This window comes from Castor canadensis, chromosome 4, assembly GCF_047511655.1.
Source record: "Castor canadensis chromosome 4, mCasCan1.hap1v2, whole genome shotgun sequence".
NCBI lineage: Eukaryota > Metazoa > Chordata > Mammalia > Rodentia > Castoridae > Castor > Castor canadensis.
In genome coordinates this window covers 60,043,276-60,066,268 of record NC_133389.1, presented here as the reverse complement: position 1 = coordinate 60,066,268, position 22,993 = coordinate 60,043,276, and the positions used below count along the sequence as shown (strand labels likewise).

General features: G+C 37.6%; 1 protein-coding gene across 3 annotated transcripts in view; it reads left to right on the top strand.

The window, feature by feature from the left end:
- The window catches only part of L3mbtl4 (L3MBTL histone methyl-lysine binding protein 4), a 469,587-nt gene that overhangs the window by 297,021 nt on the left and 149,573 nt on the right, over positions 1-22,993 (top strand). For all 3 annotated transcript variants that reach the window (XM_074070308.1, XM_074070309.1, XM_074070310.1), the window contains one exon: positions 3,900-4,002. In XM_074070308.1, coding sequence (XP_073926409.1) covers positions 3,900-4,002 — 103 coding nt within the window. The remainder of the gene's footprint in view (positions 1-3,899; positions 4,003-22,993) is intronic.

Below are 22,993 nucleotides of genomic sequence, written 5' to 3'. Positions count from 1 at the left end.
TTATTTCATATTCTTCTTGACTTCTCCTTTGTTATGTCCCACGCTGCAGTTCTTAATGTGATAACTCTTCTCCCAATAGTCAAGTCAGACCTCTGACATGAAGAGAATTATGTTACCAATCAGGGAATAGAAGATAAACATAAACATGCCCTGGTTAATATTAAAAATATTGCTTTACCTTAATTTCATCAAGCACATTTAAATATACTGAAAACAGTATGAAGTAGCATACACTGTGTGTGGAATACTATCCGTGTTGCATATGGGCTTACTGATGGAGAGTATTTTTTGTTTGTTTATGAGTTTAATATTTCAGATCTTTGTGATAGTGCCTTGATAGTGTATTGCGAGGTGAAGTTTGGAGAAAAGTCTATTTGTATACTGTATGTTGGTTTCTTTTCTCTTAGATCCTTTTATTTTACTTGGAAACAAGTATATTTCTTAATTAGTAATCTTATAATTTTTAAACATCTGTTCCTCCAATTTGTTTAAAAGTTGTTTTTAAGCCATTTCCAAAAGCTGCCTTTGAATAGGGCAGCTCTTACTTTTCTATATTTATCCCTCAAGGTGTTTTCACAGGTCATGAACAAGTATGAAGTGTCTGAGACACACTTTTTTACTGTTAAGTAAATTTAATGAAAACATATTTAAAGTTTAGATTTTTTTTTCTAATATACCTTTATGTTGGGGCATCGAGTCAGTATTTCCAGGTAACATAATAACATTATTAGGTGATTTTCTGGTTGTACATAAACCTCTTTCCCAGTTCCTCAGGGGAAGAACTATGAACATTCACATTCACTCATTAAGCGCTTAATGAGAAGTAGGTATGTGTTAAACTAAGTACTGGGTGATAAAATTGTGAAACAGATTTGAGTTTGTAGCTTACAGTTTAACACAAGACACAAAAATTAAACAGGTAATTAGTTAATTTGTGGTTGAGGTAAATGCTGTATCAAATGGAAACCTAACCTATTCTTAGAAAGAAGTTAACTTGAGGAAATGAAGTATAAGGTGTGACCGGAAAGATAAGTAGGAGTTATCCCACCCCTACTTATGTGTGTGGAGGGATACATATTCTGCTGTGCAAATACCCTGAATTGTAAAAGAACTTGTCAGGTTCAGGGAACAGGAAAAGGCCAGTATAGTTGGAGCATATGGAGAAAAATCAAATTAGATATCTCTAAAGACACAGATAAGAGCCAGGTCAGATAGGCCAGGCTAGTGATTAGTTCCTACAGCACTGAGAAACTATTTAAATGTGCTAAGATTTGCATTTTGTAAAAATTGTTGTGAATACAAGATGGAGAATAGATTAGGAGAGTGAAGAGTGGGTATTGAAATTTTCTAAGTGGGAAGTGATGGCTCATTAGACCAGTCATGTTGTAATGGAGGTAAGTTGACAGGTCAAGGGAATATTTAAGAGCTTGAGAACTGATTGATAGTTGGGATGCAGTGACATGAAGGAGTGGGAACGTAAAGGATCCAAGTTCCTGGTATGGAGTACAATGTGATTTATTGAGATGAGCAGTTCTGGAAGAAGAGAAAGTTGAGAGACAAGATGATGAGTTCAGTTTGGACATGTTGAGTTTGAAATGACTTTAAGAGATCTCAGTGGAACTGTTAAGTGAAACTTAAATAATGCCTGGACTCCCTTCTGTGAGCATGTATAGCATACAGTTGGTAAATGGTGCTACAGAAAGGGATGATCCAGGAGCAGACCTTGAGGAGGTTCTCTGAAATTTTAAGGTTGACTCAAAGGGGGAAAACTGGCAGAGGACATTTTCCCCTGCAGAGGAGAAACTGTCAGAGTGAGGTTGCCAAAACGAGGGGACAAGAGCAATTCAAAAAGCAAGTGATTGACTGTGATGAATAGTACCAAGACTGATTGTAATGCAAACTCAGCACCATACTAAGGTCAGTGGAAGATGCATTGATGTTGAGAAGTAAGGTGTGAGGTAATTGAGATAAGTTCTTTGAGAAATTTGACTGTAAATGAGGAAAAGTGAACAGCAACTAAGATGGTGGGAGGTATAGGATCCAGTGTCTTTTGTTTTATTTATTTTCTTTGTATAATGTCTGAAACTGGAATATATTTAAATGTTTATTAGTAAGTCAATATGATAGGCTAAATATCATGGGGAATGGAAGAAGGTGAGATCTGAGCATAAGTGGTGAGGGATTTGCTTTGCATAGGGGAGAATGCTCTCAGCATTGCAGTGGAAAAGAAGGAGGGAAATGATGGCACAGGATGGACTTCCTGTCCTCTGGTTACTGTTTGTTCAGTTTGCAACAAGCAAGCTGTCAGCTGCAGAGAGCCAAAGCATGGAGGTGGGTGGGAGGTTTGGGACAGTGATATTTGTTAACAACTCCTCAGCCCTGTGTGTACTTTTTCTCAGGATCATAGTTATCCAAAATCTCTCAGATCCAAAATTTCTCAGGATCATAGTTAATCCAAAATCTCTCAGAAGGAGAGTCCAATTGAGTTGTGCTGGGCTCCCCACCCCCATGGATAGGTGTGATTAAAAAGAGAGATGAATGAATTTTAAGTTATTTGCAACAGACAGTCAAGGAATAGTTGGCAGGATCTAAATTAGACAAGGGAGCAGGATTATGAAAAAGGGACTGATGAAGACAAAGGAAGGGAAATTAGTGGCCTAGAAATTCCATCAGTGTTGAAAACTTCATCAGCAGTTGGAGCTCTAGAGCCAGAAATGATTTTCTAGTTAGTGGGTTTGTAGTGAGGCTATTTTGAGTGATGACAAGACTTAGAGGGTGTTCTTTGTGTGTGTGTGACCACATGGATTCTGGGAAGAGGCCACTGGAGATGATGAGGTCAGTGATCTGCTGGAGTGGCATCATGGACAGGAAGCCTGTATAGGTGTTGAACTGACCTGTGCTTACTGTTGAAGATAGGACAGAGTGAAACATGACAGTCTGCATGCCAGAGTCTTCTCTTGGTAATTTGAGATGAGCAGCTGGGTGAGAGAGTGAAAAGGCAGATGGTTGAGCCCAAGTCATGAGCCTCAGAAGTACAGGAGCACAGTGGCATAAAGAAAATAAAGCTTCTCCTGCAAAGGGATACAGGGAGCATGGCTTCATCCAACAGCCAGGTGAAACTAGAGTTAGGAGATGAGAAAACAGTGAGCTGAGGATAAGGAAATGGAGTTTGTTGAACAGAAAATGCAGGTGTGAGAGCTGGGGACGGAGAAGGAACATGCAGGATTGTCAGTAAATTAAGGCCTAGAATAGCCTGGGATGGTACATTCCAGGAGCTGATAGCTCTTATCCTGTGTGTGTGTGTGTGTGTGTGTGTGTGTGTTCATTTGGGTTGGGGTGGGGAAAGAGTGAGGAAAAAAATGACGGAACAGGATGTGGGGGGATTTATTCTGATCATTTTTGCATCTGTGATTGTTAGAATTCATCTCCAGCCTGGAATGATTGGGACGTAGCAGTAGAGTGGAGTGAAAGGAAAGTTAGTGTAGTGCTGTACCAAGCTTGACAGCCAGTTGAGCAAGCATAGTCAGGGCCTCATGTGCCATGCTCAGCATGCCCTTTTGCTGGCTTGGTTGTGGAGGTATCAGGTGCTGGTATTCTTAGCTCATGGTTATATTCCCTTGCTGTTATTAATCTCTGACAGAAAGAAGTGAATATTCTCATACCTGTTTAATTTCTTCAATGCCTATTCATTTTTTTCTCTATCTGATATTAGTCATTCTGTGTTACTTATTATAGGTATTTTCTGCTAAACCATTTTTTTAAATATCACAAGCACTCAGTAAATGGGTTTTGGTGAGACTTGTTTTTAATTTGTAAAGTCTCAACATCATTTATATATTTTAGTCTCTCCATCTCTTTAATGAGGGTGTTTTCAAGGTGTGTTCTTTTACTTCCTGAAGGGGCAAATGATGTGAAAATCCTTCCAGGTCAAGCTGTTTGTCCTACTCCTGGGTGCCGAGGAATAGGCCATATCCGTGGTCCACGCTATGCAGGACATCACAGGTAAAGATTTTTCTTATTGTAATTATTTCAGGGATGAATGAGAACATTGTGTGCTGAGCAGCGGCTACATATGTCATCATAAATGACTCTCTTGGAGCTAGCTGCCCCATCACTGTCTCCTCTCTGTTGCTAAGGCCCTTCATTGACGAGTCCTGCTATCTGCCCATCTGTGCCCTTCTGGAGTTTGCCTGGATTCCTGAGGCATTTTTTCTGACCCACCTCATTTCCCCAAGTCTCTGCTCTCTAAGGTTTTTCCTAACAAGTGCATGCCATGTGATACACTCATCCTCTACTGCCTACCTCTGCTCTGAATCGTCTCCACTCTACTGCTAAGTCTTGCTTTCTTGTAGAGAATTCTAGATCCTGTTTTCTCTTCCCCTTTTGTTTTCACCTTACTTCTATTTCTTTTTCTTTCTTTCTTATTCCTTCAGAGAAGAGATAGAACTTGCACAAGAATAGAGAACAAGTGTGACATTTATGTCTGAGTTTTAAATGTTTGAAAATAATTAGGTGGTGCTTTTAAGAGACAATAGTACAAAAATAGGTACCTAAGTCTACTGCTCTTTGTGTCCCCTTCAACTGGTAAAACGATGCATAGATGAATTACTCACAATTGATGATGTAGTAACAATTAAAACTGAAAAGAATCAATAACAGATTTGTCCAGATATATAGAACAAACATTGTAAATAAGTGTAAAGACAAAGGAGTAAGTCATAGTAACACATAAAGCAAGAAAACATTTGTTCAAGTGAAAGAGATCTGAAAGTTCTTTTTTATCAGGGGATTTAATCCTAGAAAGCAGTGCCCAAACATTTCTGCAAAGTGTGACTATAACACATAATGGTAAACACTACAAACAGCATATATGAATATCAATGTTGTGTACACAGACATATTAACACTTAAAATAAGTATATAGCGTAGTGTCCATTCAAAGGAATAAAGATATGCAAACATGTTGGTCACTAGTGCAGATCTTTGGCACTCATGAATTATGAGACTGGTAACGGACCCAGTAGAACCATAGTCCTGTGAGTGGGAAGGAGGAAAAGGGTGACAGACAAACAGAGCAGTACAAGGAGAGAAAAGGAGAGAGTTGCAGAATCAGGAAGGTGATGTGAATTAGGTGAGGACACTGTTGGTGTTGGAGCCACTTTCCAGCTATCGCCCAGAATGTGTGGCTACAGAGAATCTTCCTCAAGATTGTGCGTGCAAAGTCCAGTATGGTGCTCACTACTTATGTGTCTATTTAAAATCACTTAAATTAAATAAAATTAAAATTTTAGTCCCTCAGTCCCACTTAGCCATATTTCAAGTACTCAGTAGCCACATGTGGTTAGTGTCACTGTACTGGGCAGCACTGATAGGAGACATTTCCACCATCACAGAGTTCTGTTTAACACCCCTGAGAGACATTAGCATAGTGTTCTGACTTCTCCTCAGAGATTTTTTTGAGTGAAATAACTGGCCATCTTAGCACTGCCTTCAAAACTTGGGTCATTTTCTTCAAAGTTAACCAGAGCATAGTGTGCGGTCTTTCCCATAAAGCTCTCTGGAATCCCACTCCCACCCCTATGGAGCTGGGGTTCAGATTACAAGTATGCTCCCTGTGCAGCTTCTTCAAGCTGCTCAACTGCTCTTCCAGGCCTCTTTTCTCGCTTCATCAAAGCTGACTTGCTTCCTACCCTGTCCTGTGTGTCACCAATTCACCTTTCCCCTCAGGATTCTGAGAGGTATTAACCAGAGTCACAGCAGGCATGCTCTTCCTTGTTCCAGCAGCCTCTCTAAACTTTTGCTCATCCAACATGAGTATGATTGATGTTCTCAGTTGTGTTATTGAATTAATAACAGTATGAAAATGTTTGACATGTTTTATCTGTCAAATAATCTTTAAATGTTGGGCTCAGAACTTCTGAATGAACTAAAATGCAGAAAAAAAAGAAGAGTTGAAAGAAAAGCATTCTATGAGACACAGAGAAAAAAATCAAAATCGTGAGGAAATATGATAGTGACAACCATGGGACACTCTTAGGTAGCAAGGAGGCAAGAGACTCTGTCAGACCTCAAGATGCACAGTGCTGCCTTAAGGTTGAGACATGATGCTAGTTCATTTGTAGATTTCATTATAATAGAGCTGGACTCTTGTAAGAAACAGAAGGTGTTCAGAAGTTTAATGATTCTGGGGTCTCAGAAATGAGAATTGGAAAGCAAGGAATCCCTGTAGTTAGCAAAAAATAGAAAAGACAAAAGTTTGAAAGCTGAATTTTTTTGAACTTGCATGTTTATGTATCATTTACAAGGCATTTGAACTTTAGGTTAAGTAAATTCAAACTTGCCTATAAAGGAAATGCTTGTAGGTTTAATTATTTGTAGCACTCAAGGAATGAAGCCAAGTTTCCTGGTGGAGTTAGTGTGGACCATGAGGCAGTCATTGGAGATTGGGGACTACAGGTAAGTCAGTATAGCTCTAGTAAGCACTAGATATCTCTACTCTGGCTCTAATCATTTAATCATTGTCTTTTACCATGTTAATCAATTTATGAATGTAAGTGTGCATAATCAGAACTTATTTTCAGTTCTCTTGTAATTAACTGGATAAAATTGTTTTGATATCATCTATAGTCTCTGGGGTTTGTTTCATAGTATTTCTTTTTATTGTAGTCTAGTATTTATGTAGCTCTAAAAGATTAAAAGTACTGTTCTTCAGTTCTTACTTTTAGTAGTGTTTGTTGAGATACACACACACACACACACATACACACACACACACAATTTGCCATAACACACCCCAAATTATCATTATACATTTTGTTCTTAAATGTCAAAGAGATAGTAAGCAAAAGAGGAGACTTTTTAAATGTCACTGTATTCTCCTAAATCCTAGATCTAATCCTATATGTAGTAGATAGAATCATTTCTAGCTTGAGTTTCCTGGCAAATTTAAATGAGTAAAACTTGCATTTTCCAAAAGTAGAAGTTTTTCTCTTGTCATAAATAACATACCTTTAACAAAGAGGCATCATTCTACACGATGCCTCTTGCAAACCTCTATTCCACATAATAATTAGGCAAACATTCCTATGTTAAGAAGAAGAAGAAAAAAATCAATACTGGAAAGCCTCTCCAGTTTTACTAAGGCCTGTATAAAACAACTCACTTGGTTTTTGCTTCAAATGCCTGGGGGGAATCGTGAACACACAGAGCCCTGCTCAAAGCAGAGTGGTGTTTCACCTGCTTTCCTATAAAATCCTTCTGGGCCATGAAGTGCTTGCAGATGGTGAGTGCTGTTTTCAAGGTAGAATTTCTAGTTCCCATGTTGATGGTCTTGTGTTCTGAAAAGAAGTAAACAGTCTTCTTAAAATAAGTTGTCGGCATCTTATTTTGTATTTCTGACAAGGAGAACAAGGACAACAAGACACCACTACAAACATTTGAAAATAACATATCACTTTAACACACGAGGAGGGCTCCTGCTTGTCCTTTTTAGATGGATTCCAGACAGGTTTATTTTCGTTTTCATTAAAATAGTCAAGAGTTAGTAATAATATTCTGAGCTGTTTAAAGTTCATATAGAATCTACTTAAAACATTATTTGAAAGAAATTGCATTAGTCCTTTTCCATATGAAAATAGAACTTTTGGCACACAATTATCACATAATTTACATTTTATTTGAATGAATTTATATAGTGAGTTGAATGAAGCAGGTGCATTTGTTAACATAGGAAATACTTAAAGACAGCAACATTGGGATAACAAGACACAGACACATTTGAACCAGGGTCAAGGGTTAGATATGAAGTTTTTTTTTCTAAATAGAACAGACTCTGGAACACTTGGTTGACTTCTAATTTTGTGATTACAAAACATGCAGGGATAATTTATTTGGAAAGTAATTGTTACATTTTCTCTAGGAGCCAGGTATCATTACAATGCAAGGGTGCACACATTGCTAATGTGCCTCACCTTGGTCAACACAAATAGCAAATGAGCATGCATCTGCTTCTCAGAAGTGGGGTTCAGATCCCTCTCAGGTGGCTTTGTGTGCTCTTCATGCAGACTCAGCCTCTACCTGAAGTTGAACTGGCATTTTTTCAGCTCAAGAATATATATATGGAAATTCAAATATTTTCTTTTTACATCTGTTCCTGTGTGTATGTACACTTGTGTATGTGTATCTGTGTTTGTGTATGTATGTGTGTATTCATGTTCATAGCTTCAGACTTCCACCAGTTGAATGTCTAGACCCACCAGTTGTTAGGTAGTATGGGCAGACTGACCCCATAGTTACTATTCTTAGGTTCAGTTTCCTCATCAGTGAATGGGAGCTTTTCGTAGTAGAAAAAGTCAGATTTCATAATGAGATTACAACAGACATAAATCTTTATTCACTAAATAATGTAGTATCACAATAGTGAAAAATAGCTGCAGAAAATAAAAGGAGAAATAGAATAATGTAAGAAGATATTAACATCCATTTTAGACAATACTAGATTAAATAAGCTAAGCAGAAACAAGGATATACAGAATCTGAGTAACATGATTTAATAAAAGGAAGATTGGAAGATATATCAGCTAAAAACAGAATAAATATGCCTAAAAACACTTTCAAAACTTGAATTTCACTCACAAATAAGTCAATAAATTCTCAAAACCAAAACATTTTACCCCATTATCTGAGCAAAATGCAATAAAACAAGACTTACTGCAAAAAAATTTACCAAGAACACATGCAAAAACATTCATAACTGTAACTTGAGCAATCATGAGATCAAAGGAGAGCCCAACCCCAAATCTCAGAAAACCTAGGCAGTATGATGAGAAGACTAAAAAGATGATCTTTTAGAATATCACTTACATTATATATTATGTTATGTTACATTTCTTTATATTATAAACTTATACCCCACTCAGCAAGAAATAATGGAAATAAACTTATAAAACACTTAAGTCAAAAGTTATAGTTTTCAGGCTCTGGTTGCTCACGCTTAGCTACTTAAGTGGCAGAGATCAGGAGAATTGTAATTCAAAGCCAGCCTAGCCAAATAGTTTGCAAGACTCCATCTCAAAAAACCCTTCACAGTAAAGGGTTGGTGGAGTGGCTCAAGGTGTAGGCCCTGAGTTCAAACCCCAGTACCACAAAAAATAAAAATATATGAAAGTTTTGGCCAGTAGTGGTGGCTCATGCCTATAATCCTAACTACTTTATCACAGTTCTACTTGATCACAGTTTGAGGCCAGCCTGTGAACAAACTTTGGGAGACCCTATCTCAACCAATAAAAGCTGAGCAAGGTGACCTGTCATTCCTGTTATGCAGAAAGTGTAAACCGGAAGATTTATTTATTTATGCCAGCCTGAGTATAAACCTGAGACTATCTCCACAATACCCAAGAGCAGAAAAGGGCTAGGGGAATAGCACAAATACTAGACCACCTGCCCAGCAAGCACAAGCCCTGAGTTCAAACCCCAGTAGTACAAAAAAAAATGTATTTTTAAAAATGATTACAAAAATGGCAATATATAAAACCAAAAACTGAAATTAATTGAAACACACATACACACACACTTTCATTGGTAAGAGCATACAAGATTTTTTTCTTTTTATTTATTTTTAATTTTTTATTATTCATATGTACATACAATACTTGGGTCATTTCTCCACCCCCTGCCCCCACCCCCTCCCTTACCACCCACCCCGCCCCCTCCTCTCCCCCCCCACCCCCTTGATACCCAGCAGAAACTATTTTGCCCTTATCTCTAATTTTGTTGAAGAGAGAGTATAAGCAATAATAGGAAGGAACAAGGGTTTTTACTGGTTGAGATAAGGATAGCTATACAGGGAGTTGACTCACATTGATTTCCTGTGGGTGTGTGTGTTACCTTCTAGGTTAATTCTTTTTGATCTAACCTTTTCTCTAGTTCCTGGTCCCCTTCTCCTATTGGCCTCAGTTGCTTTTAAGGTATCTGCTTTAGTTTCTCTGTGTTGAGGGCAACAAATGCTAGCTAATTTTTTAGGTGTCTTATCTATCCTCACATCTCCCTTGTGTGCTCTCGCTTTTATCTTGTGCTCAAAGTCCAATCCCCTTATTGTGTTTGCCCTTGATCTAATGTCTGCATATGAGGGAGAACATACGATTTTTGGTCTTTTGAGCCGGGCTAACCTCACTCAGAAGCACTACTACTACAACAATAAACAGTAGGTGCCAGTTTAGTTGAGAAGTTACCCCAAACAGTCCATGAAAAGGACCCACCTGAGAGTAGGATTAGAAACTAATCTTTTGGCGTTCTCATTCAGTTGCTCTTACTTTATGTGTAATGGTTTGATTTATTTCATTGACCTTCCTTTTAACAGGAAGGAAAATCTTTGGGCGCCTGATCTCTCATCCTTATCTCCTGTTATCTTTTTTTTTTTTTTCATTTTTCTTTTATTATTCATATGTGCATACAAGGCTTGGTTCATTTCTCCCCCCTGCCCCCACCCCCTCCCTTACCACCCACTCCACCCCCTCCCGCTCCCCCCCCTCAATACCCAGCAGAAACTATTTTGCCCTTATCTCTAATTTTGTTGTAGAGAGAGTGTAAGCAATAATAGGAAGGAACAAGGGGTTTTGCTGGTTGAGATAAGGATAGCTATACAGGGCATTGACTCACATTGATTTCCTGTGTGTGGGTGTTACCTTCTAGGTTAATTCTTTTTGATCTAACCTTTTCTCTAGTTCCTGGTCCCCTTTTCCTATTGGCCTCAGTTGCTTTAGGGTATCTGCTTTAGTTTCTCTGCGTTAAGGGCAACAAATGCTAGCTAGTTTTTTAGGTGTCTTACCTATCCTCACCCCTCCCTTGTGTGCTCTCGCTTTTATCATGTGCTCATAGTCCAATCCCCTTGTTGTGTTTGCCCTTGATCTAATGTCCACATATGAGGGAGAACATACGATTTTTGGTCTTTTGTGCCAGGCTAACCTCACTCAGAATGATGTTCTCCAATTCCATCTATTTACCAGCGAATGATAACATTTCGTTCTTCTTCATGGCTGCATAAAATTCCATTGTGTATAGATACCACATTTTCTTAATCCATTCGTCAGTGCTGGGACATCTTGGCTGTTTCCATAACTTGGCTATTGTGAATAGTGCCGCAATAAACATGGATGTGCAGGTGCCTCTGGAGTAACAGTCTTTTGGGTATATCCCCAAGAGTGGTATTGCTGGATCAAATGGTAGATCGATGTCCATCTTTTTAAGTAGCCTCCAAATTTTTTTCCAGAGTGGTTGTACTAGTCTACATTCCCACCAACAGTGTAAAAGGGTTCCTTTTTCCCCGCATCCTCGCCAACACCTGTTGTTGGTGGTGTTGCTGATGATGGCTATTCTAACAGGGGTGAGGTGGAATCTTAGTGTGGTTTTAATTTGCATTTCCTTTATTGCTAGAGATGGTGAGCATTTTTTCATGTGTTTTCTGGCCATTTGAATTTCTTCTTTTGAGAAAGTTCTGTTTAGTTCACATGCCCATTTCTTTATTGGTTCATTAGTTTTGGGAGAATTTAGTTTTTTAAGTTCCCTGTATATTCTGGTTATCAGTCCTTTGTCTGATGTATAATTGGCAAATATTTTCTCCCACTCTGTGGTTGTTCTCTTCAGTTTAGAGACCATTTCTTTTGATGAACAGAAGCTTTTTAGTTTTATGAGGTCCCATTTATCTATGCTATCTCTTAGTTGCTGTGCTGCTGGGGTTTCATTGAGAAAGTTCTTACCTATACCTACTAATTCCAGAGTATTTCCTACTCTTTCTTGTATCAACTTAAGAGTTTGTGGTCTGATATTAAGATCCTTGATCCATTTTGAGTTAATCTTGGTATAGGGTGATATACATGGATCTAGTTTCAGTTTTTTGCAGACTGCTAACCAGTTTTCCCAGCAGTTTTTGTTGAAGAGGCTGCTATTTCTCCATGGTATATTTTTAGCTCCTTTGTCAAAGATAAGTTGCTCATAGTTGTGTGGCTTCATATCTGGATCCTCTATTCTGTTCCACTGGTCTTCATGTCTGTTTTTGTCCTGTTATCTTAAAGGTAGCTTGTTCTCTGCAAGGAAGGCATTCCTTCATCCATCTTCCCTCATCTTGAATTGGCTTTTTAATACCACCCCTGGTTGCATCACAGGGAGACATAGGCGTGTGTTCTTCTCCATCACACCTTTGACTCCTCTCAGCCTCTGCTCTGTGCAGCCTCAGATTGTTGTACTTAGTTGCCTCTCACCTCCAAAGCTCCTCAGCTACATCAGTCCATCAGGTGGCCCCCTTAGTACCCTCAGGAGCACTCAGTCCTCCTCCTCCCACCTGAAGTGGGTTCTTATTCGGCAGCTGCACAGTGTTCTTTCTGCTTCTGGGCGCAAAGCTTCTTTGGCCTTCCTTCTTTTTAGTCTCAACAGAGACTCGAACCTGAGACTCCTGGGTTCTGAGAACTGTTTTTCCTGTTTTATTTTTTTTCCCCTCCTGGCTTTTTGGGGATGGGATTTGCGGAAAGTTTTGGTGTTGAAAATACACTGTATGTGTCCTCAGCCATAAATTTAACTGTGGGTTGGAATTCCTTTTTCTTCAGAATATTGTTATTTTTACCTTTTATTGTTGAGAAGGCTGCTGGCACTCAAATTCCAATCCATCAGAGGGTTGCTCTCCTGCAAACAGCCAGTCCTTTATCCTGACTTGGCTGCCTTCTCTTGGCTTGAATGGCACTTCCTTTCAGGAGGGGCATATTGTTACAACAATCACAGAAATAGGAAAGATCAAAAAGTATTTCCTTTTCCAAGTCTGTTGTGGTTCTATCCCTCTAGCAGCATTGAGATTGCAAGAGAGGTAAATTCCAGTGATAGCTTCTGCTTTTCTACTTTTTTTTTCTTTATTAATTTATTCAAATGTGCATACATTGTTTGGGCCATTTCTCCCCCCTGCCTCCCACCCACTCCCTCTCTTCCCCACCCCCCTCGCTTCTAGGCAGAACCTGGTCTGCCCTTTTCTCCATTTTTGTTGAAGAGAAGACATAAGCAATAATAAGAAAGACAAAGTGTTCTTGCTAGTTGAGATAAGGATTGCTATACAGAGAGATTCCAAGCATTGCTTCCTTGCACAAGTGTATTACAACCTGAATTGGTTCATCTCTACCTGACCTTTTCACTACTTCCCAGTCACCTTCCCATATTGACCTCTGTCGCTTTATACTATATTAGCTCCTCTGCAGAGGAGACATCAAACACTTTCAAGTTTTGGGTTTCCTACCTATCCCCATTCCTCCCGTATGTGCTCTCCCCTTAGCATGTGACCCAAGTCCAACAACATTACTGCCTTTGCCCTACATCTAAAGTCTTCATATGACACAGAATATATGCATGAGGGAGTATGCATATGAGGGAGATTTTTGGTCTTTTGAGCCTGGCTAACCTCGCTCAGGATGATGTTCCCCAGTTCCATCCATTTACTTGCAAATGATAAGATTTCATTCTTCTTCATGGCTGAGTAAAATTCCATCGTGTATAAATACGCATTCATAAATACTGATGAATTAATCCATTCATCAGTAGTGGGGCATCATGGCTATGGTCCATAACTTGGCTATTGTGAATAGCGCTGCAATAAACATGGGTGTGCAAGTGCCTCTGGAGTAACCTGAGTCTCATTCCTTGGGGTATTTCCCTAGGAGTGGGATTACTGGATCATATGGCAGATCTATGTTTACTTTGTTAAGAAGCCTCCATATTGATTTCCAGAGTGGTTGCACTAGCTTGCATTCCCATCAGCAGTGTACGAGGGCTCCTTTTTCCCCACATCCTTGCCAGTAACTGGTGGTGGTGGTGTTTTTGATGATAGCTATTCTAACAGGGGTGGGGTGGAATCTTAGTATGGTTTTGATTTGAATTTCCTTTATGGCCAGAGATGGTGAGCATTTTTTCATGTATTTTTTTGGCCATTTGAATTTCTTCTTTTGAATAAGTTCTGTTTACTTCAGTTACTCATTTCTTTAGTGAATTTAGGGGAAGTTTAGTTTTTTGAGCTCCCTATATATTCTGTTTATCAGTCCATTGTCTGATGTATAGCTGGCAAATATTTTCTCCCACTCTGTGGGTGCTCTCTTCAGTTTAGAGACCATTTATTTTGTTGTGCAGAAGCTTTTTAATTTTACGTAGTCCCATTTGTCCACCCTTTCTCTTAGTTGCTGAGCTGCTGGGGTTCTACTGAGGAAGTGCTTGCCTATACCTATTGCTTCCAGAGTATTCCCTGTTGTTTTCTGTAGTAACTTCATAGTTTCTGGTCTGATATTAAGGACCTTGATCACTTTTGAGTTGATACTAGTACAAGGTGATAAACATGGATGTAGTTTCAGTTTTTTTGCAGGCAGATAACCACTTTTCCCAGCAACATTTGTTGAAGAGGCATTTGCAGGCAGATAACCACTTTTCCCAGCAACATTTGTTGAAGAGGCAGTCTTTTATGTTTTTGACATCTTTGTCAAAAACAAGATGGGCTTAGCTGTGTAGATTCATCTCTGGGTCCTCTATTCTGTTCCCCTGGTCTTCATATCTGTTTTTGTGCCAGTACTATGCTGTTTTTATTGCTGTTGCTTTGTAATATAGTTTGAAGTCGGGTATTGTGATACCTCTAGCATTGCTCTTTTGCTGAATATTGCCTTAGCTACTCACGGTCACTTGTGTTTCCAAATGAACTTTAAGGTAGATTTTTCATTCTCTGTGATGAATGTCATTGGGATTTTGATGGCAATTACTTTAAACATGTCAATTGCTTTTGGTAGTTTATCCATTTTTACTATGTTAAGTCTACCAATACATGAGCACGGGAGATCTCTCCACCTTCTGTAGTCTTCCTTGATCTCTTTCTTCAGAGGTTTGTAGTTCTCCTTGTAGAGGTCATTCACATCCTTTGTTAAGCTTACTCCTACGTATTTGATTTTTCTTTTTGAGGCTGTTGTAAATGGAATTGTTTCCATATATTCTTTCTCAATTTGTTCATTGTTGGTATATAGAAAAGCTAATAGTTTTTGTATGTTGATTTTGTATACTGTCACCTTGCTGTAGCTGTTTATAGTGTCTATGAGTTTTTGGGTCTTTAAGATAAAGGATCAGGTCGTCTGCAAACAGGGATATGTTGACAGTGTCTTTACCTATTTATATTCCTTTTATTTCTTCCTCTTGCCTAATTGCTCTGGCTAGGAATTCCAAGACTATGTTGAATAGGAGTGGGGAAAGTGGGCACCCTTGTCTAGTTCCTGATTTTAGGGGAAATGGTTTCAGTTTTTCTCCATTATGTATGATGTTGACTGTAGGTTTGTCATATATAGCTTTTATAATGTTGAGGTACTTTCCTTCTATTCCTAGTTTTCTTAGAGCTTTTATCATGAAGTGGTGTTGGATCTTATCAAAGGCTTTTTTTTTTTTTAACATCTATTGAGATGATCAAGTGGTCTTTGTCTTTGCTTCTATTAATGTGCTGTATTTCATTTATAGATTTGGGTATGTTGAACCACCCCCCTGCATCCCTGGCGTGAAGCTGACTTGGTCATGGTGAATGATCTTTTTGATATGTTATGGGATTCAGTTTGCGATTATTTTATTGAGGATTTTTGCATCGAAGTTCATTAAGGAGATTGGCCTATAGTTCTCCTTTTTGCAGGTGTCTTTGTCTGCTTTTGGGATGAGTGTAATACTGGCTTCATAGAATGAGTTAGGCACTGTTCCTTCCCTTTCTATTTTGTGGAAAAGTTTAAGGAAGGTTGGTATTAGTTCTTCTTTAAAGGTCTGATAGAATTCAACTGAGAATCCATCAGGTCCTGGACTTTTCTTTTTTGGGAGATTTTTTATTGCTGCTTCAATTTCTTTTTGTGTTATAGATCTATTCAGGTGATTAATATCCTCTTGGTTCAATTTTGGATGGTCGTAAGTATCTAGAAATCCTTCCATTTCTCCAGAATTTTCAAATTTATTTGAATATAGGTTCTCAAAGTACTCTCTGATTCCCCAATTTCTGTGGTGTTTGTTGTTATCTCCCCTTTTGCATTTCTGATTTTACTGACTTGGGTATTTTCTCTCCTCATGTTAGTCAGGTTTGCCAGGGGTCTGTCAATGTTGTTTATTTTTTTCAAAGAACCAGCCTTTTGATTTGTTGATTCTTTGTGTGGGTTTTTTTTTTGGGTCTCTATTTCATTAATTTTGTCCCTTATTTTTGTTATTTCTCTCCTTCTGCTTGTTTTGGGTTTTGTTTGTTCTTGTTTTTCTAAGAGTAGCATTAGTTCATTTATTTGGGATCTTTCTGTCCTTTTAATACATGCACTCATGGCTATAAACTCTCCTCTCAGGACTGCCTTTGCTGTGTCCCATAGGTTCTGGTAGGTTGTGTTTTCTTTTTCATTAACTTCCAGGAACCTTTTAATTTCCTCTTTTATTTCATCAGTGACCCACTGATCATTGAGCAATGTGTTGTTCAGCTTCCAATTGTTCGCATGTTTTCTACTGTTATTTTTGTTGTTGAGTTTTAGTTTTAATGCGTTGTGATCAGATAGAATGCATGGGATTATTTCTGTTTTCTTGTATTTGCTGAGGCTTTCTTTGTGCCCTAATATATGATCAAATTTGGAGAAAGTTCCATGGCCTGCTGAGAAGAATGTTTATTGTGAAGAATTTGGATGAATATTGTGTAGACATCAGCTAGGTCCATTTGATCTATAGTGTAATTTAGTTCTAGAATTTCTTCATTGATTTTTTGTTTTGATGACCTATCTCTTGGTGATATAGGGTGTATTAAAGTCTCCCACTACCACTGTGTCAGAGTCTGTCTATGCTTTTAGGTCCTTCAGAGTATGTTTGATGAAATTGGGTGCAGTGACGTTGGGTGCATATAGGTTGATATCTGTTATTTCCTTTTGGTGTGTGCATATAGGTTGATATCTGTTATTTCCTTTTGGTGTATTTCTCCTTTTATTAGTATGGAGTGTCCTTTTTTATCTCATTTGATCAATGTAAGTTTGAAGTCTATTTGTCCAAGATAAGTATTGCTACTCCTGCCTGTTTTGAGGGACCATTGGCTTGTTAAATCTTCTTCCAGCCTTTTACCCTCAGCCAGTGCTTGTTTCTGTCAATGGGATGGCTCTCCTGTAAACAACAGATTGTTGGATCTTCCTTTTTAATCCAGTTTGCCAAATGGTGTCTTTTGACGAGGGAGTTAAGTCCATTAACATTCAGTGTTAATATTGATAGGTATGTGGTGATTCCTGTCCTTTCATTGTTTTTGTTGTTTAAAGGTTTGATTGTGTGCAGCTGAATTAATGTTACCCTCTGTTTTCTTGTCTTTTCTTCTCCTGTGGTTTGGTGCTGCCTGTTCTCTCATCGTTTTTGTTTGCTTTCATTTTCTATGTGCAGAATTCCTTGGAGAATCTTTTGTAGTGATCGGTTGGTGGTCATATATTGTTTGAGTTTCTGCTACCATGGAAGACTTTTATTGCTTCATGTATTTTGAATGATAGTTTTGCTGAGTAGCATATTCTAGGGTTGAAGTTATTTTCATTTAGTGCCTGCAATACCTCACTCCTTGCTCTTCTTTCTTTTAAGGTTCAGTTGAGAAATATGCTATGATTTTGATGGGTTTACCTTTGTATGTTATTTGTTTTTTTTTTCTCTCTTACCGCCTTTAATATTCTTTCCCTATTCTCTGTGGTTTTTGTTTTAATGATAATATGTCATGGGGTAGTTCTATTTTGGTCAAGTCTGTTTGGTGTCCTGAAGGCTTCCTGTACCTGAATGGGCATAGCTTTCTCTAGGTTTTGGAAATTTACTGTTACTGTTTTGTTGAATATATTACGAGTCCCTTTTGCTTGCACCTCTTCTCCTTGAATGCCCAGGATTCTCAGGTTTGACCTTTTGATGGAGTCGGTGAGTTCTTGCATATTCCTTTTGCAGGTCTTGAGTTGTTTGACTAATAACGCTTCAGTTTTTCCTTTAATTTCCATTTTATCTTCAAGTTCTGAGATTCTGTCTTCTACTTGTTCTAGTCTGCTGGAGTGGTCTTCCATTGTGTTTTGTATTTTTGTTTCATTCTTTTTTCTGAGGTTTTCCATATCATGGGCTACTTCCTCTTTAATATTGTCTATTTTCATCTTCAATTCATTTTTCTCTCTACTCATAGTGTTCTCTGTTTTACTTTGGTGTTTATTTAGGGCTCCTATGAATTCATTTATTTGTTTCTGTGTCTTCTTGTATTCTTTATTTTTGGTGTCTTGAAATTTTTTGAGTACCGTTTGGACATTTTGGTTAACCTTGTCTAGTAACATCTCCATGAAATTCTCAGTGATTACTTGCAGGATTTCTTCTTTGAGGTTGTTCTTGTGGGCTTCGTTAGGTTCTTTGTTTTATTGGAGTCCAGAACTGGGTATCTCTTTTCTTCATTTCCCTTTCTTGCTTAGCATTATACTCCTCATTGTTTGTTCTGATTTATGAAATACTTCCTCAGATTTGTCCTGTAATGCTTCATTTGAAGTTTTTAATGATGGCGCAGTTTTGTTTCAGTTTGTGAGAATACATTTGTTTTTTATTGCATCCTGTTCTTTGATAGATGATGCATCTTTACTTACCTTTTTGATGTTTGGAGTTGTTGTTGCTTTCTGTCTGCATTTACTCTTTTTCTTGTAATTTTGTTTTGATTTGTTTTGTGTTAGTTTGGTTTGCCCCCCCCCCTCCATAATAAAGGCATTTCTTGGGTGCTGTTCTGTTTGAGTATTAAGGTCTCAAAAAACTGACGGAAGACTATGTGCCAACCATCAGTCCATCTGTGGTAAGCTTCTGGAAAGGAGGTTGGGCACCGATCAGGCACACTATGGAGTAGCACTTACTCACCACCAGGAGCTCTTGTCTTTGGAAAGTTACTTCCAGATACTGCCTGGTGTGCCTGTATGGTCTCTCTCTACAACCTCCTGATTTTCAGCATGTTCATTTTCCACCTTCACAAACGTGTTGACCTCTCTCTTTTCTTTTGCTTTGTCTTTATGCATTTATACCCTTTTATTCACTTACTGTTTTAAGGAGGAAGGATTTTATTGTCAATGAAAAGGTTAAACTCAGTTTTTTACTGTTATGTTGTCTCATTTCTAAAACTTTATCCCCCAAGTTATAATTTTATTGCTAGCTTTCTATAATTGTTCTTTCTCATCACAATTCCACCTTCTTCAGAGAAAGAAAGTAGAGTATCTTATAAAATAAGTTTTTGTTTAGTTTGGCTCTGTAGATGTTTACAAATTTATATTGACTGAAGGAATACTGTATTTGATTCCCAAATGGCACGACTTTGAGTTCATATGCACAGTACTTCTTAATTTGTTTTCACCTTCAGTTAAAACTTCATCATGTCAGGAGAGTAGTTCAGTGACACGTATTCACATTTACCTGACTCCTTTGTCACTGGCCAGTTGTTTTCTTTGGCTTTGTGTTACCAAATAGTGACATTGAACTGAGTATCAATTTAAAAATAAACTTGAAGATGTATTTTTACTTTTACAAGCAAAAGACAAAAGAGTATCTGACTTTAAGGAAAGCTTTTAATTCTCAAAATGACATGATTAATTACTCAGTTAATTTAGTGAAAGCATAGATAACATAAGAAAAGACCAGTGATGGGTCTTTAAGTGTACAGTGACCTGTATGAATTTTATGTAAGGGATAGAAGTCTGGTTTTATAGAACTGGAGAATAATTATGTGAGAATTTATAATTTTTTAAATTCTTTTAAAAATTGCATATGAAATGCTTCTTTTATAGCAACTTGAACATTGGTTTTCAAAGATTATTTTTTAGCACATTCTAAGGATACTTTTAAGTATGGCATTCAAAATTACACGAGTTGCCAAAGTTACATTAACTGTATTCTTAGGATAAAATCAAACATGACTCTGCTATATTTCTGTGTGAAAACAGTAATGCATCAATGAAGGGAAAGCCAAATACTGAATCTGGTTATTTAACATCACTGAAACCCAAAATCAAAGTAAAATGTAGACAAACAAATCTACTCTCTTAAAAACTATAAAACATACCAGCATACATTATTTTAATACTGACACCATGTTATCACCATAGCCCATGGCTAATATTAAAATTTTGGGTAGCACAGATAAACATTAAAAAATTACCACTTGTAATTGAAATGCAGTGTTACATGCCTTAAATCTGTTTCATTTTTTCAGACAGATCACACATGTGTGGGTGTGGGTGTATGTGTGTGTTTTCTCCCTGAGTAAATCAGAGAAGTTATATAGGGTTTTTGTCATTTTTAAAAATATATCAAATAGTTTCTCACATTGTTAAAAATTCCTCAGACACACTAATCAGATATTATATTTTTAATGTGTAAGCTTCTAGACTAATATAGCTTTGCCTTTTATATTAGAAATGACTCTTTGTCTTATATTTTCCCTTGAATTCTGTTTTGTTTTGTATTAATAGTGCCAAACAAGCCAGATGATTTAGCTTATGTATGTAATTCCAGCAACTCAGGAGGCAGAGATCTGGGGAGTTATGGTTTGAGGCCAGCCTGGGCAAAAAATTAGTCAGACCCTATCTCAACCCATAAGCCAGACCACAGGGAGGAGGGTCATGATATGAGAGCAGCCCAGGCAAAAATGCAAGAGCCTACCTGAAAAATAACTAAAAGAACAAAAAAGGGGTGAGGTGTGACTCCAGTGGTAGAGCACCTGCCTAGTAAGCACAACTATCTGAGTTTAACCACAGTGCCAAACAAAATTCTTTTATGTGTACATGTTAAAAATATATTTGCCTGTTATTAGCATTTCCATGTTATTTTCTTTATGTTTTGTGAAATAATGTAGCTTTGAAACATTACCTCGAGCATATTATAGTTTTGGAGGAGGGGGCATTGTGACATTTACATAAGTGCTTACAATATATCTTAATTAGATTCACCCCCTCCCTCTTTTTCCTTTATACCCCCACCCCTTCTTAGAACAATTTCAACAGGATTCATTATTCTATTTTCACACATGAATACAAAATACTTCCACCTTATTCACCTACCTTCACCCTTTCCTTATGTTCTCACTCTTTTCCCTCTAGTGCCCTCCCTCCTCCCACAGGTACCTACCCACTGGACAGGACCTGTTTTACTTCCTGTCCTTCATTTATTAAAAAAGAACCTTTTTGTTAGTTTATTATAGCCCATTGTGATATTTCCACATATACATGTATTATACCCCAAATTGGTTCATATCCTCCATTATTCTCCCTCTTACCTGATTCCCCATTTTGTGGTGACGTCAGCACGTTTCAATGTTCCATATTCATACTTATATAGAAAGTACATCAAACATTTTTACCTTCTTTACTTCTTTTAATCCCCTCCTGCCATTAATGCCCTACCCTTAACATGACCTGTTTTACATTCCTGTCCTTCATTGTTTAGCTATCTGTTCATTGTTCAATGTTCAGTGGGAATTTTGCCTTGGTATTTTATGTGTAAATATATTGTACTAGGCCTCCTCAACTACTCTTCCTCACTCTTTCCTCCCTAACTTGTGTTGTTGAACAGTTTTAGGTGTGTTTCCTTGTGTCCTGTTCGTACACAGATATGACATATTTCATTATTATTCACTTTTTATCATTCTTCCCTTCTTTTCCCTTCTCTTAGTCTTCTGTAACAGGCCCACATTTGAAAACATGTTCTGTATATATTTATATGTATATATTTATATGTATATATTATAATGCTTGTGTTGCTGTTGGATCTATCTTACACATAGGAGAGTAAACATGCAATCTGTTTTTTTCTGTATCTGGCTTACTTTACTTAAGATGATGTTCTCCAGATCTATCCATTTATCTGCAAATGACAAAATTTCATTCTTTTTTATGGCAGAATAAAATTCCATTGTATATAAATACCACATTTTCTTAATCTACTCATGAGTTTTTGGTCATCTTGGCTGTTTCCATAGCTTAGCTAGAGTGACTAATGCTATAATAAAAATGGGTGTGCAAATGTCTTTATTGTAAACTGACTTACATTCCTTCAGGTATATGCTTAGTAGTGATATTGCTGGATCATATAGTAATTCTATTTGTAGTTTTTTGAGGACTCTCCATACTGTTTTCCATAGTGATTTTTCTAATTTACATTCCCCTCAACAATATGTAAGAGTTCCTTTTCCTCTTATCCTCACCAGTATTTGTTGCTGTTTGTGTTCTTGATGGTAGCCATTCTAACAGGAATGAGGTGGAATCTGAATGTGGTTTCCATTTGCTTTTCCTTTACAGTTAGGGATACTGAACATTTCTTCATGTGTTTTTGGTAGTTTGCACTTATTCCTTTGAAAAATTTTTGTTCAGTTCATTTACCCATTTCTTCATTGGATCATTGATTCTTTGGAAATTTGCTTTTTTTGAGCTCTCTGTGAATTCTTTTTATTAATCTCTTATCAGATGTGTAGCTGGCAAAGATTTTCTCCCAGTCTGTAGGCTGCCTCTTCAATCTGGTGACCATTTCCTTTGCTGTGCCGAAGCTTTTTAGTTTCATGTAGTCCCATTTGTCAGTCTTTTCTCTTACTTTCTGCGCCATTGGAGTTCTATTTAGGAAGTTGTTGCCTATGCCTGTGTGTTCCAGTCTATTTCCTACTCTTTCCTGTACGTGTTTCAAAGTTTTGGATCTTATCAAAGTCCCTGATCCACTGTGAGTTGATATTTGTACAGGGTAAAAGACATGGATCTAGTTTCATTTCTCTACATGCAGATATCCAGTTTTCTAGGCAACATTTGTTGAAGAGGATGTCTTTTCTCCATCGTCTGTTTTGGGCACTTTTGTCAAAAATCAGGTGAGCATAGCTGTGTAGATTTTTTTTCTGGGTCTTCTATTCTCTTCCATTTTTTTTCATGTCCATTTTGTGCCAGTAACTTACTGGTTTTTTTGATATGGCTCTGTAGTATAGTTTGAAGTTGAG